Source organism: Cyanistes caeruleus, chromosome 7, assembly GCF_971803275.1.
Source record: "Cyanistes caeruleus chromosome 7, bCyaCae1.hap1.1, whole genome shotgun sequence".
NCBI classification, from domain to species: domain Eukaryota; kingdom Metazoa; phylum Chordata; class Aves; order Passeriformes; family Paridae; genus Cyanistes; species Cyanistes caeruleus.
In genome coordinates this window covers 35,741,275-35,755,571 of record NC_141707.1, presented here as the reverse complement: position 1 = coordinate 35,755,571, position 14,297 = coordinate 35,741,275, and the positions used below count along the sequence as shown (strand labels likewise).

At 43.0% G+C, this 14,297-nt stretch overlaps 1 protein-coding gene across 6 annotated transcripts in view; it reads right to left on the bottom strand.

Moving 5' to 3' along the window:
* Positions 1 to 2,199: 2,199 nt before the first annotated feature.
* Positions 2,200 to 14,297, bottom strand: part of THSD7B (thrombospondin type 1 domain containing 7B) — a 298,549-nt gene continuing 286,451 nt past the window's right edge. For all 6 annotated transcript variants that reach the window (XM_086898690.1, XM_086898691.1, XM_086898693.1 and 3 more), the window contains 7 exons: positions 11,424 to 11,583; positions 10,920 to 11,093; positions 10,733 to 10,828; positions 9,593 to 9,675; positions 8,460 to 8,652; positions 5,032 to 5,119; positions 2,200 to 3,339 (listed from right to left, as the gene is read on the bottom strand). In XM_086898690.1, the coding sequence (XP_086754816.1) occupies positions 3,258 to 3,339; positions 5,032 to 5,119; positions 8,460 to 8,652; positions 9,593 to 9,675; positions 10,733 to 10,828; positions 10,920 to 11,093; positions 11,424 to 11,583 (876 nt within the window). In that variant the 3' untranslated portion in view covers positions 2,200 to 3,257. The remainder of the gene's footprint in view (positions 3,340 to 5,031; positions 5,120 to 8,459; positions 8,653 to 9,592; positions 9,676 to 10,732; positions 10,829 to 10,919; positions 11,094 to 11,423; positions 11,584 to 14,297) is intronic.

The window sequence follows — 14,297 nt, the reverse complement described above, 5'->3', positions numbered from 1 at the left end:
TTGTGCTGATGGGATGCCTGAGCTGGGAGTAGAAAAATTCCTTCCTGAGGAATCAAGACCTCTGTACCATCTTCAGCAGGGGACAGCACCAGCTCCAGATACTTCAGCAGAAAGTCTAGAAATCCCAAATAGGCAAGAATTGGGAGTAATCCCTTCTCCATGTCATGACTCATTTTGGACAATGAAAGGCAGGCATTGAATCCAGTGCCCCCAGAGGAGGCTGGGAATCCCCCCCAGCAGGATATCCTGGGCTCTTACAAAGCGTAATAACCTTGGCATCTGGCTAGGCAACCGACTCCTGGCTTTGCACTGTGCTGCATTCTCAGCCTCATGGACCCTGCAGGGCCTCTGGTTCAATTTCACAGCTTAATTCAATCCCAAATTATCAAATACATGCAATTACCTTGTGACATTTGAATCACCATGCTGTCCAAGCTGGACGAGGAGCAGACACGGATTCCCGTACGCGCCGGCAGACGGTGCGCAGCCAGCAGCCTCCAACAGCAGCAGCCCCACGAGCCTTCCCTGCTGGTTTATTTTATTTTATTTTATTTTACCAAGTCAAACAGGTGCACTCATTTCCTGGGCATTTCTGAACAAATCCCTAAAGGGCACCACTGAACTGCCACAGCTCTGCAGCAGATTGTGCCTCATCCCCATGCACCAACCCCGAGCCCTGGCTCCGCAAGCAGCGCTCAGCCCCAGCGGGAACCGTGGCCAGTCCCTCTCGGCCAGAGGGTGCACTAGGGGACACGGAGCGGGACAGGGGCACCAGACTGCACCACACCCCCAGATCCATCTCCTCAATATGAACACACTTTGCAGTGATCCACCTGGAGCTTCTCACCTGCCCCAGGATCTGACGTCTCCCGCACCGGACACGGAACGATTGAGTCACTGAACAGTTTGGGTCACAAGGGAACTTAAAGGTCTGCCCTCCTGCTGTGGGCAGGGACACCTTCCCCTGCCCCAGGCTGCTCCAAACCCCATCCAGCCTGGCCTTGAACACTTCCAGGGGCAGCCACAGCCTCTGGAAAACCTGTGCCACGTCCTCACCACCCTGATATCTCATCTAAACCTGCCCTGTTTGAAGCCATTCCCTCTTGTCCTGTCACTCCGTGTCTCTGTCCAAAGTCCCTCTCCAGCTCCCTTTTGGAGCCCCTTTAAGCACTGGCAAGTGCTCTGAGGTCTCCCCAGAGCCTTCTCTTCATCACAGTTTGGATTGTAATTTACCCTGATGCTGAGGGCAATGACCACATGCTCCAGCTGTCATTTTTGCTGTTATTACACCAACTTTCCCACTCCAATGCCTTGCTGAACAGCATACTCAACGGAGCTTATTCCTTCATTATTCAGAGTGCCACTCTGCTGACATGGTGTCCCACAGACAAAATATATTAAGATCTGTCAGTGTTGCTCCTAATAGCACCAGATCATTATTCCCTTTGTAATTCTTCCTCTGTAGATGTTACTCAGTGGTACAGGGCACTGCTGAAAAAAGATTTAGGACCCCAATGTTACCAGGAAACATCTAGAAAGATCCTGCTTTATATTCCATAAGCAGTTATAGCTCTAAGGTGGAAAGCAGGGCCAGCAGAACAACTTCAGGTCCAGAAACACTTGAGTCAATTTCCCCTCACAATCCCATCAGCCTTTCTTTGTAATGAGGCAAGAGAAAAGCACACTCCAGACCCTGCCTTAGTGGCACAATGCCATCTCAATTCCATGCTGCAGGAGCAATGCTGAGTGGGTGGGATCCCGACCTAGGGAAGGAAGCCTGTCTACAATTCCATCATTTTTAATATAAAACCATAACATTCAAACCAGTTCACAAAGCAGTGAATAGCAACATGACCAGATGAGCAATGCCTTCTGCCCCAGCCATACCCATCTGTTGTGATGATTCAGGTACCTTTGGGTGGAGAAGGACCAGACAGGTGCTGGGCTGGTGACAATTCTTCTTTTTCTCTTCTGATTATTGGAATCAACAGCAGCATTGAGTTAAAAATAAGACCAAGAATTCTCCACACCTGCAATTATTCTCTCTACTGGTACTTGTCTGTACTCTTTCTCTCACTAATCACTGCAGCACAAAATAATGCCAGAGGAGTTTGAAATCCAAGGCCAATCTCACAGACTCAGTAAATGACTAATAATACAAGTTGTTTACACACATTTAATTCAACATACCAGAAGCAATTTTCTCACTCTCTTTAGCATTTTATTTGCTTATAAATACAAGTCAATACCACAAGATGGCACTTTCTTACTTGCAACACACACTATTATAAACACTTACCCTCTTCAAATGTTCCCAGAATTTTACATGTAACTTCTCAGTGGTTCTGAAACATTTAAAAAAGCAAGACCTTCTACAAACTGCATTTGTGTTTGATGTATATTAAATGAGGTCAGGTAATTAAATTCAAAAAAAGGAATTTATAAATATTTCAGATAAGAAAATTTAAATACAAAAGCAGAGTTTGTTTTAATTAAACTGAATAACAATTTAAATTGGCCATAATGTATCTACATGGTTTAATTTAATTTAAAATCCTTTTTAAACAATCAAATCCTCTAGCCACTCATCAAAACACCTATCTACTCAGCTCTTTAGAAAATATTCTTGGTTAAGAAACCACCTATGCGTTTTCATAACAATCCTTATTCTGTCCTGTAGGTGGAAATGAAGCAAAATCATATTCCAGACTAGAAAACAGGATAAGAAGGAAGAAACTTTAAAAAACCTGGTAACTTCAGACACTTCAACTCATTCTTCCTTGCATTTCTCAAAATACATGATCTGGTTTTAAAGTCTTTGAACGAAATGTAAACACTAGAAAACTCATTGTTGAAGTATGTGAAGAATAAAGAACCCTGCACTAATATAGTGCATAATGATGCTGTGTCAAACTTGTCATTTACAGTAAATGTCACAATTTCCTTGGGATTGTCATGCCTTTTTATTTTAACAAATTCCTTTTGATGTCTGTAGATTTTCTCTTTTCTTGTTATTCCCATTGTTCAACAGGAAGGGATGTAGGTTCTGGTCTCTTCAGAAAAGTTTCATGAGATTCAAGTTTTTTATTCCACTTTTTTTTTAATAAAGAGGTGGCAAAATTTTCAGCTTGCAATACTTCTGTTCTGCCCAGGACATTATACATCAGGAGATTCCTCAAAAAACTGAGAAGTCAGAGAGTTCCAAAAAAGAAAGCAGTTAAGGCAGTCGATGTCTACATTTGGATTTCTTGTTTATGTTACATATCAATGTCTCCATCATAGGCCAGGGTTAGAGGCTTCTGCTGTGGTGGAGGGCTTTGATGCTGCTTCGTTTTTTTGCTGCAAGAAAAGCATTTCAGAAGACAAAATTACAAACTGTAACAAGCTCAGAAACATCATCAATCCCCAAACTTCAATTTAAAAAATCAACTTTCCAAGGTGGCCATTGAATGCTGTAACTGGGTGACACCACATGGCCCCTCTGGTGCTCTCATGTGTGTGGTATGGACACACAGCCTGTCAGAAAGGGGCAGCCAGCTGTGCTCCCCATCTGCAGAGGAAATAAAGCACATTCATCTCCTGTCTCTTCTCACAGCTGACAAAACAAGGAACACCTCACAGAAAAACTGGAATATGAGCTGTCTGGGAGTGGGATATTCTCACTTTTCTTTGGCATGGTATTGAAGCAACAATAATTATTATTGAGAAATGCATTTCCTCAGCATGATGGAGAAGTGTGTAATGTTATTAAAAAAATCCTCTGTATCCTCTGCTGTGAAGCTACAGAGAAATGGAGCTACATGGCTTGGAAAATAAGGGAGCTGCAGTTCCTAAGCTGTTATTTGAGCTTTTAACTGAAGAGAGAAAGCCTAAGAGAGTGAAAAGGAATAAACTGTTGGATGAAAGCGGGCAGTGATGCTGTCAGGTGGGGCTGTGACTCTCTGGTTGCCTGCCCTGATTGGTGAGGGCTTGGGCCAGATTGCACCATGAGTGTTTGTAAAGTCAGGCCAAATCCTGGGAATTGCAGGACACCTGGATGCTTCCCACTTCTCCCTTTCTGTCCTCCCAGAGGCACCAATGGCAGTGCCTTTCCAAATACTCAAAGCAGGGAGAGCAAGGCGAGCTCTGTCAGGCTGGGCTCAGCTCCCCTGCCTGGAGGAGAGCAAACACCCCTCACCCCCAGCAAAACCCAGGAGCCCCTGGAATAAGGGTGCAGACCTGCTACCCTGTCCTTAACAATGGCTGTTAAGAGCAGCTTTAGACACAGGCCTGATGTATTCACTGCAAAAATCTATTTAGGGATTTTCTGAGCTGTAGCGAACAGCCAAAAAACCACAATTAACACCAAGAGACCCAATCTCCCATGAACTCTCATGCCATCTCTGAATCCATTTATCTTTCTGGCATGCACAGCCCTGGCAGCAGCAAGCTCACAAGGTAATAATGCACTGTGTGAAAAATAATACCTTTTGTTTATTTTAAACGACCATTTAATCAGATGCCTCCTACTTCTTTTATTGTGGGAGATAAAAATTCAATAGCACCCTTTTCTCCCCCATTTATGATTTCATAGATCTCTACTGTATTCCCACATCAAACACTATTTTTCAATTGAATGTCCCTATTCTATTTAGTCCTTCCTTGAGCAGAAGCCAGCTCCTTGTTCCAATCACTCTCCTTGCCTTTCTTCAGTTTTACTTCATCTTTTTTTTGAAGAATACAATCAAACCCCTTTCTAATCCCAGCAGAAGTCTGAATAAATATAAGGGCCTATTGATAACCAAAAATAATTCTTTCCCTGCATGGTCACCAAACTTCTTCACAATAATGGCTGTTAACATTTACAATCTGGAGAGTTTTAATTACTCCGAGGTAGGGGCCAAACAAAGGCACTTAGGTAATCGAACCTCCAATCCTATCCTGAAGCTTTGAGCATTAAATGCCTGCAATGCAGAGTTGTGATGTATTTTGGATTGTGTAAATAAACACAAACTAGCTTATATTTAAGGACAGAATACCTGCCATACTCACCACATCAGGTAGGATGTAAAAATCAGGAAAACAATGATGAGGAACCCTCCAGCTGATACTCCATATACCCATATCTTCAGTTTGCCATCTGTTGGAAGACGAGGAAAAAGGACAGAGGTAGAAAAGGAAAGAATAAAAAACTTTATTCTAAAACACACCAAGTTTTAAGAGATCAGTTGAAGAGAAATCAGTATCATCACTGATGGGGAGCACATCAGGGATTGCCTGGGAGTAATTCATAAACCTCATATTTTTGATAGCAAGGAAGATTTCTGAAAAAAATCCCTGATTTTATAGACAAGATTTTAATGGAAAGGGGAAGAGGCACAGGATAACTGGGGAACATTCCCTCCAGAGCCCAGTGGCTGCTCTGGCAGAGGCAGTTCAGTGCTGAGCTGATCCAGACACAGGCAACACCTGATGTGTTTAGCTGAGGGCTGAGAAGGGCTGGGATTGTTCTCCATAAACACTTGGAGGTCAGTTGGGGTAAACACCAGCAAGCACGAGTGGAAAAGCTGCTTAGAACTGGGAAACACTTGGCCAGCAAATGGGAATAAATCCAGCTTAGAATGAAAACAAGAACAGGCATTTTAACAGTAAGAGGGATAAAGCTGGGAAAGAGCTCTCTGGTTGGGCCACAGGAGCAGCAGACAAAACTGGCTTTAAGACAAGGTAAGACTGTGGGTTGGGCTGTAGTGACCCAGGACACCTGCAGGAACCCCTCCATGCACATGTGGGCTTGAGTCTCTTCAAACATTCCCTTGTCTCAGAACACTTCATTGGGACAGGTCCTTAATTACAAGCTTTGCACTACTAATAACAGCAATTTTTGAAAGATGAGTATTTCAGTTCCTTGCTCTGTTTCTGGCTGGACAGCTTTCCTTGTAGGGAGCAGGTTTGGTACTTTTCCACACAGCAGCAGTCTGAGCTGATTCACATCAACAGAGCTGCAAATACACACTGGAGGCAGGAACAGGAACCTGTGCAGTGCCCACAGACGCAGTTTGACAGAGGCCATTTCAAATTCAGTCAAGTGAGAGGGACAATCACTGAGCCTGGTTTTCATTTTATGTTTGAATGACAAATTTTTTCAAAGGGAAACACATTTAATCAGATCCCATTCTTTCTCATTTTTCTTCCAAGCTTTGTGGAAAGGCTGAGTACCTCTCACAGATTTTTTTCTGCTCCTCAAAATATCTCCCATGTAGGAAGAGCTCTGTTCATCAGGTCTGGCTTGGTTTGTTTGAGTTATTTTGCTGAAGTCTAGGTATGAAATTTGCTGCCCTCTCATCTGGAGATGGCCAAGAAATATTTAGCAGTCCTGCAAAGGGACTGTCACAGCCCCATAAAGGCGTCACAGCATGTCTGCTACAAAGGCAGCTCTGCTCTCCATCCCCAGCAGAAAGGCACTGGACCATGTCATCTGACAATTTAAACAATGCTATTTAAATTGCCTCTCAAGTTGAAGAAAAGTTTCTGTACCTGAACTCTGGCCTCTCAGAGTGTTGTTAAGAGAGGAAAAAAGCCTGATTTGAAATCAGTTCTGTGCACTCCTGTAGAGCGTTTAGAAGAACAAAAACATCAGCCTCATTAAATCAAAATAAAATTAGTGTTCCAAACTGTAAATGGGAAGGGAAACCACAGGTTAGCTGGAGAAAGCACAGGTACTTTCATTGACCAGCCAATGTCAAGGACTGGGGTGCTGCAGGGTGTTAAATGCCATCCAAACAGGCAGCCCTCACCACAGGGCTTGTGGTGTCTTGTTGTCACTGCTATCAACAGCAGAACGGGGAGGTTACAGTGGTTTGATGGCTCAGCCAGCAGTAACCACTGCAAATCCCCAGACCAGTGAGCCTGGGAGCCTCTTTGAGGGGAGCAATTACACATTTTGTTGTGAAGTTAGACAAAGGGGAGTGATTTGAAGAGCACCAGCCTTGAGCTGGGGTCGGAAGAGCGTGTACAGATTGAAGAGTTAACTGCAGGATGCCACAGGCTTGGTGATACACTTAGCACACATGGAGCACCTTTATTCCTTTCCCATATCTTGTTTCTGTAACATTTCTGCCCTAAAACTAATCAACACCATGTTCTGTGAAAGTGTCTCAGTCACTGTTTCTGTTGCAGACCTTGGGTGAGAGTTGGCTCACAGGTGCTGCGCTGAGGTAAAGCCCTCCAGAAGCTTTTAGTGCTGCAGACTCAAATGCTGATTTAAAAAGAGAGGACTGCAGCATCCACCTACACCTCCTCCCTTTTTCTAACCCCTTAAAAGTACCAGCCAAAAAGATGACACCCAAGTAAGACAATCTACAGAGGGCCAGGGATGTTGACAAAGAGGCAATTAACCCCAAACCTGTGACTCAAACTGCTGGTGAACTGTGTGGGTGAACTGGATGAAGGGTTTGATCAAAAAGCAGCCAGATTTAAAAGGTTTTGGACTGAGCTCTACGAGCCCAGAGACTGTCAACGCAAAGGTTAACCACTGTCTGCAAATCAAATATGTAAATGTAACATTCAAAGTGTGATCACATATATCAGACAGAATTACGGCTCCCTGAATCCCCTAACAGAACCTTTCACTACATGTTTTCTAAAGTCTCATGTTCATTAGGAAATAATTGCAAACAAATGCAATGTCAGGTACCTGAAGAAGGGGGGAAAACTGCACTGCCAGTATTTTATAATACGAGGAGAACAGATGCATTTCAGTAAAACCTGATATGCTTGACCCATTTGTTTCCGATTTTTAAAGTCCTATTTGCATTTCAGAAATTTGTTTTTAATTAATTCATCTTTAAACAAACAATCAAAATGAGAATCCCATATGAGAGCAATGTTCCAGTCTGGGCACATGCAGTCTGCGGTTCCAGCTGGGAAAGATTTTACGCTGTGGATGTCAAAGATCCACCTGGGATGAGCTGCTTGGGCACAGCAGCTTGTCTGCCTTTGTGGGACGCTTTTAATGCTGTAACTTCAACCCTCAAGACTAAACTGTAGACTTTCTACCATTTTCTTTTCATATATTTTTGAAATATGGCAAGAAGCAACCAACGTTTTTTTTAATGAAATCTTAAGCACTTTTTTCTCTGAAACTTCTGAAGCGCTAGTGATCAATACCTTTCCTAGTCCAAACATATTACTTCCAGAAACATCATCAGATAATAGTTCTAAACATGCCCCCAAATCACATATGAGCACACTTTTGCATAATATTATTGCTTCATTCTATCTTAGCTATCTCTCAACATAAGAGATTGTGATTCCTCTGCACAGACACAAAGGCATGAAAGACAGCACACGAGCTGGAAACTGGGAGGTCGCTCTGCAGCTCCCAGACACAATCTCTGATGTGATCATCTACAAAGCTTGTACCCTTCTTCTACAGAAACCTTCTAAAGACAATCTATTCCATTCATATTTAAGTTTTTCACCTGGATTAAAAGGTTGAATAGACCATCCTTTGAAAATGTCATGCATTTTGGAGTTGACAGGTTTATTTTTTCCGGCAATGGTCTTAACATCAGCTTTCTTATCTTCTAAACCTGGTACCTTCACGCAGTAATCCAGGAACCCATCTGATCTCATTACTTCTGTATATCCCCGCTCACAGCCGCAGACTCCTCTCTGGGAGATAAAAGGGAATTCAGCATTAAACCAAGCAGTGCCCTCTCACAGAACAGTGCACACTGTTGGGAAAGCTTGAACAAACTTCACCTGCACACACAAATTCACCACCACCAAACCAAAGCAGCCAGAAACTGGTGCCCACGAGCCCATTTCAAAAACCCCAAATATACTCGAGGAATTGGTTGAAAAAGAGTCATTAATTGCAGAGAAGTCCAACATATAAACATTTTCACCCCAACACGCTTAACAACAGGAATCTGTGGCAAACTCCTCTTGTCAGTAACAATTTTCCCACTGACCCTGCTGGGCAATAGAACAGACAAACCAAAAAAAATCCCCCTTCAGACCCAAACCCTCCTTACATATTTCCACTCCAAAATTTCATAGCTTTCTTATGACCAAATATCCATTACCCTGGATCAGATTAAACAGTATCTTCAAGAGTTTATTTGGAAGTCTGTGGTTTGCTAAATACATACTCAGTTTTCTGGATTTCTATTTTAAAATGGCTTTTTAACATTGTTTCCTTTGCTGATTGTCTTGCATCTATAATGTCTGAGGGTCTGACACCCTTGATCCAAACATGTGATTGATGCTCCTTTATCTACTCTTTTACAGAAGTTTTAAACAGTCCCTTTTCTAAAGAACAGTGAAACAGCACTCAACTAAAATTAAACCAAGAGGTCTAATTTGAAAATTAAAGCCAAAATCCCTCCACAGAACAAACCCAAACTTGCAACACCACATAAATACTCCATCACTCGCTTGTGCAGGTTCACAGTTTCTTTTCAGGATGAAATTCCCACAACATCCTCGAGGTGGTACCACGGACAAACAAAACTATTCTCTAAGTCCCGGAATGCAATCTAAGATGCAATCTAATTGATTAAATCTCACAGAGTTGATTTCCCAGCCCTGTTCTGCAGAGAGCAGTTACCTGTGTGCAGTAGGAGAAGGGTTTTCTGCACGCTGGGCTGCAGTGCCGGACTTCGGCAGGTTTCGTCCGAAGAGGACACCCTCCTGGGAAAGAAAATACTGAGTGCCTTCAAGAGCATCTTTCAAAATGTTTTTGCCTTAGATCACCACAGTGAAAGAAGTGCTTGCCTGCTTATTTTATATAGTTAAATACTAGTCTATTAAGCATATTAGCATAATATCTGTAGGCATCGCATTAATTAATTTGCCTTAACAAGGCAGGGAATTATTATCATACCCATCTTGTTAATGGAGAACAGAGATATACAGATTTAAGCAATTTGCCACTGGCCACATAGGAAGTTGGGGACAGAATCTGGAATTAGATGCAGATCTTCTGTGTCCTCATTAATGGCTTATCTACATAAAAAGACATAATCCACGTAACGCCCTTGCCCATCCTCACTTGGGAAAGCCTGTGCTTCTATAGGAATAAAAACATGTTAATGAGTTCTTAAATACTTGGCAACCTTTGAACATAAGATTTCTGTTATTATCCTAACTAGTCATTATAAATAGAACTAGACATGAACATCTGCATTTTTGTTTCCACTCTCTCCTCCTTTACCCTGTGCATATTGAAAGAGATCCTGTGGATATGCAGCCCTACTGCCTTTGTCAATCTCTCACGGAGCTTCAAAGTTCTGACCATGAATTTCCCTTTTCATCCTGCACAGGCAGAATTTGTAGGTCACGACAACAGCAGGAATCTCACAGCTTGAGTGATTTGAGACTCCTGTGTTTTGAAAAGGAGGTACAGAAGATGGGGTCTCTACCACGCGTGTGATGTTCTCTTCTGCTCTTCACAGCCACAGAAAGGTTGAACTGAGGGCTGTGCAAGCCAGCCCTTTAGTATGTGTGCACTCATTTCTTCCCATGACCAGCCCACAGTAAGGGCAATTAGCCCAAATACTCCAAACACGTGTGTGATGCTGAGCGAACAGCAAGGCTGGTGAGCTCCCACCTGTCTTTCCTACACATAAAGATCCAAACTGAAATTCTGGAAGAGCAAGGAAAGATGCCTTTGAGCAACAGATGCAGAAGCAGGAAAGCCTCTGTGGAGCCATTTCACTCACAAGGGTGAGACCATTTGGGGACATACCTGTGACATTCATTCCATCCGAGCGCTGGCACCACACCGTGCGCACGTTGTCCCGCCAAGGGCTGGTTTGCCACAGGTAATCGTAACACTTCCCTCCTGTAACATCAGCACCAGTTACTCTTCACGCCTTGCTACAAACCCACAACAAATTCCTGACGGGCAGGAAGCAGTGCTGAGGCCCAGCTACCTGAGCAAGGCCGTGTTTCCATCTCCTGTCCGGAGCAGCTCTCACGGTTCTCTGCAGACTGGACGATGAAGGCCCTGGACCGAGACTGACGCCCGGTTGTCTCAAAGCTCCTGCCACTGATGCAGGTGAGCTCACAGGAGCTCCACTCTGACCACTCTGTCAGGTGGCAGTCACCTGCACGTTGAAACAAGAAATCACAGGTTTTCCAAAAGAATTAGCCTTAAAGGGTAAGGCTAACCTAAGCATAAACAGCTTTAATAGTGAAATACCTCTAGGATATCTCTCAGTAGTACACAATATTTGGATTTTCTGCTTCATGGGGTATCTCATTTTCTCAAAAAACAAAGACTTTTTCAGGTGGTCTAGAAACAGCAGACTGAGCATTTACCTGATCTGCTGAAGCACAGACTTGTACTACAAGTGCTCACGAGTATTCAGAACTAGAGGAGCATGTCCACCTCAGACAGCTACCACAGACAGAAAATTCACTTCCAAAGCCTTTACCTGGGCAAGGCACAGAGCAGGGTAACTCCAGCACACTTTCTTTTGATGGTAGCTCACCACATAATGCATTTTCTACTGGTTTGGATGTAGCAGAAACTGATGCATCATGCACTACACACGTGAGGTTGCGGACTTGCAATCCATCTCCACACTGTCCACCCTACAGGACGATGAAAGGGAACAGAGGCACACATCAGTGATATTAGCACAGGACTGAAGAAACACAGTTGATTCTATATGAAAAGTCTTCAAAGACATAAATTTGGTCTGCAACAGTACCCCCAGTTATGTGAAGACAGATGGAGATTTCCTCTGTACACCTCTCTACAGAAGCTTGGAGACTGGGGTAGGGCCACACATGAAAGTGTGTCACTATCAAAGGTGTGGAAGAGGATACATTCATAAAGGATTAATACCATCTTTGAGGTCTGCCCTTCATGCCTTTTACTCAAATTAATGAATTTACTGATTCTTAATTAATGTCAAGTTAGATGAGCACAGACATTCTGGGTTTCTCTTAAGAAGCCAAGAGAAGGGCTTGTCCATAAAGGAACAGGTATTTCTTCTACCCTCCTCTGATGATACAGCCCAAGAAGATCACTCACATGATTTAAACCCTGTGAACAGCAAAAATCCTTACTTATCCTTACTGCACTGTGGGCTGTCTGTGTCATGTTCTAAAGGGAGTGACCAGATCTGGAGCACACAGAGATCACCAATTCATGTCACACACTACCAAAACACCAACCCAAATCAGCCATCACCTGTCAGCACTAAACCCCATCTGAACAAGAAAAAGGAGGCTCCATCTGAGCCATTCCATGCTCATCATCCCAGGCATACACCAAACTACTGAAGATGACAGCCTTCAGTGGAAAATCAATATTCCTTGGCTAAAGTTATGATCAAGGGCTGAGGATGCTCTGAGAGATGAAGCACCGAGGCTGTTTCTAGAGGGTGGAATTGTTTCATTCTCATCAGATGAAGAGCTGTGATGCTGTTGAGGTGCCTCATGTCTGCATGACGCCTTATGAACGCACGCCTGAAGCCTCGTGGAAACGGCACTTTAGAAAAATTCAGTAAACAAAACTCAAGAAGAGGGAAGAAACATTGCCTTTATATAACCAAGGGAAATGCTCCTTTGGATTTCTTGGCAGTGGATTCTTTTAAAATAATGGACTTCATCTGCAGAACAGAACGGCTCCTACCGAGTGCATTCATCCAGCAGCAGGTTTGCTAGCAGGAATCTCGAGAACGCCTCTCCTGCACACACCTGGCAGCTCTTGCATTCTCTCCCTCCCTTCTGCTGCAGATCCACAATAAAATGGAAGTAAGAGCACAACTAGCAGGGTTTAGAGCACCTGCTAATCTAAAGCATCTAAGAAGTATTAGTGTAGATTTACTGTATGCAGCTAGATTCCAAGCTTTTAACACAGTGTTTCACTTTAGTCAGTGTGTAACTTGCTGCTCTAAATTACTGTTTCACTGCTGAAACTTCTGCTGTGGTCTGAGATTAATGGTGTGTGAAAAACTCGTGCAGCTGTCCACTGGGTTAGAGTGCTTAGAAATGGCTGGTGGGAACAGAAGATGAAGGGAGAATACTCTTGGGGGAAATGGGCATTAATCAAACTGCAGTATTTCCAGTACAAAGTGACTCAAAGAATGCCTAAATGACTGGAGAAGACAAGAAGAGTTTTCAAAAATATATTTCTTCTACAAACAGTATATAATTACTTATATGTATATCAATATATAAATAATATGAAAAATACTGAGAAATAAATAGGTCAAAACAATAAATTTTTTCAGTGCAACAGTTTCCACTATAATAGGCCACAAGCAACACTTCTCATTTTTTTATCGCACTATATTGGAGCTACATTCATATTTTGTAATGTCTAGAATAAAAAAACAAAAAAACAACCAAACCTATGAATTCTCAAAACAATCCCAAAGAGAAAGATTTGCTTTTTAACAGTGGCTCCCACTTGCTTGCTTTCTTTCAAGACCAGCAATGGGTTTTTACAATCAACTGAACACACTTAAAATGTCACCCTGTCACTTACGGTAGGAGATGCTTTTTGGTATATTTGAAAAGGTCTTAAGCAATGCAGGAGCACTGCATTAACTTCCTTATCATCTTCAAAATTATTCATGTCCCCAGAATTATACATTTGAAGATCTAATTAGTAGGTGTGGAACCAGAGGAAGTTTGTGCCAGCAATGGCACACTGAGGATGCAGAGAATAGCTGCTAATCAGAGGAGAACTGCCAAGGAAACCATCACATATTCAAAACTCAGGGGATCAATTCTTTGTTGAAAATGCTCTTCTTTGGAAGGTGTGATCCTCTGAGGTTTGCCTAAAACCTGGATTTTCCCCTTGAGTCATGATCTCCTTGCTGGAAATATGTGGGAATTTGACTTCCACAAGGGATTCCTGCCATTTGTCTGCAAAAATTCCTATGCTGACCCTACTACATGCCACGCTGGTTTTCCTAAATACAGGATGTATGTGCCTCTCCACCAGCACCTGCATGGAGCCTCCACCTCTCTCCCTGCTCCCTGATGGGGAAATCAGAAGCTTTACACCTCCTGTGTCAGTCAGGAATCTCTGGAATTCAGTAACTCACTAATATAAGGCAGCATCTCCACGAGCCCTCTCTCACATCACATCTGGTATTTCCCACATGTAACGCTCCAATAAGACAGGAGGTAACAGCCCTAATGAGATGCTTCACCCAGATGTGCCTTCAAGAGAAGTTTTCCCTTTTTGGCTTTTACTGGGTTCATGTGCTCACAATTATTTTAGGTAAAGAGTTGACTGGGCAACACTTTCACAGGTTGATGAGCATTTAATCAGGTAAAAGTCTCTC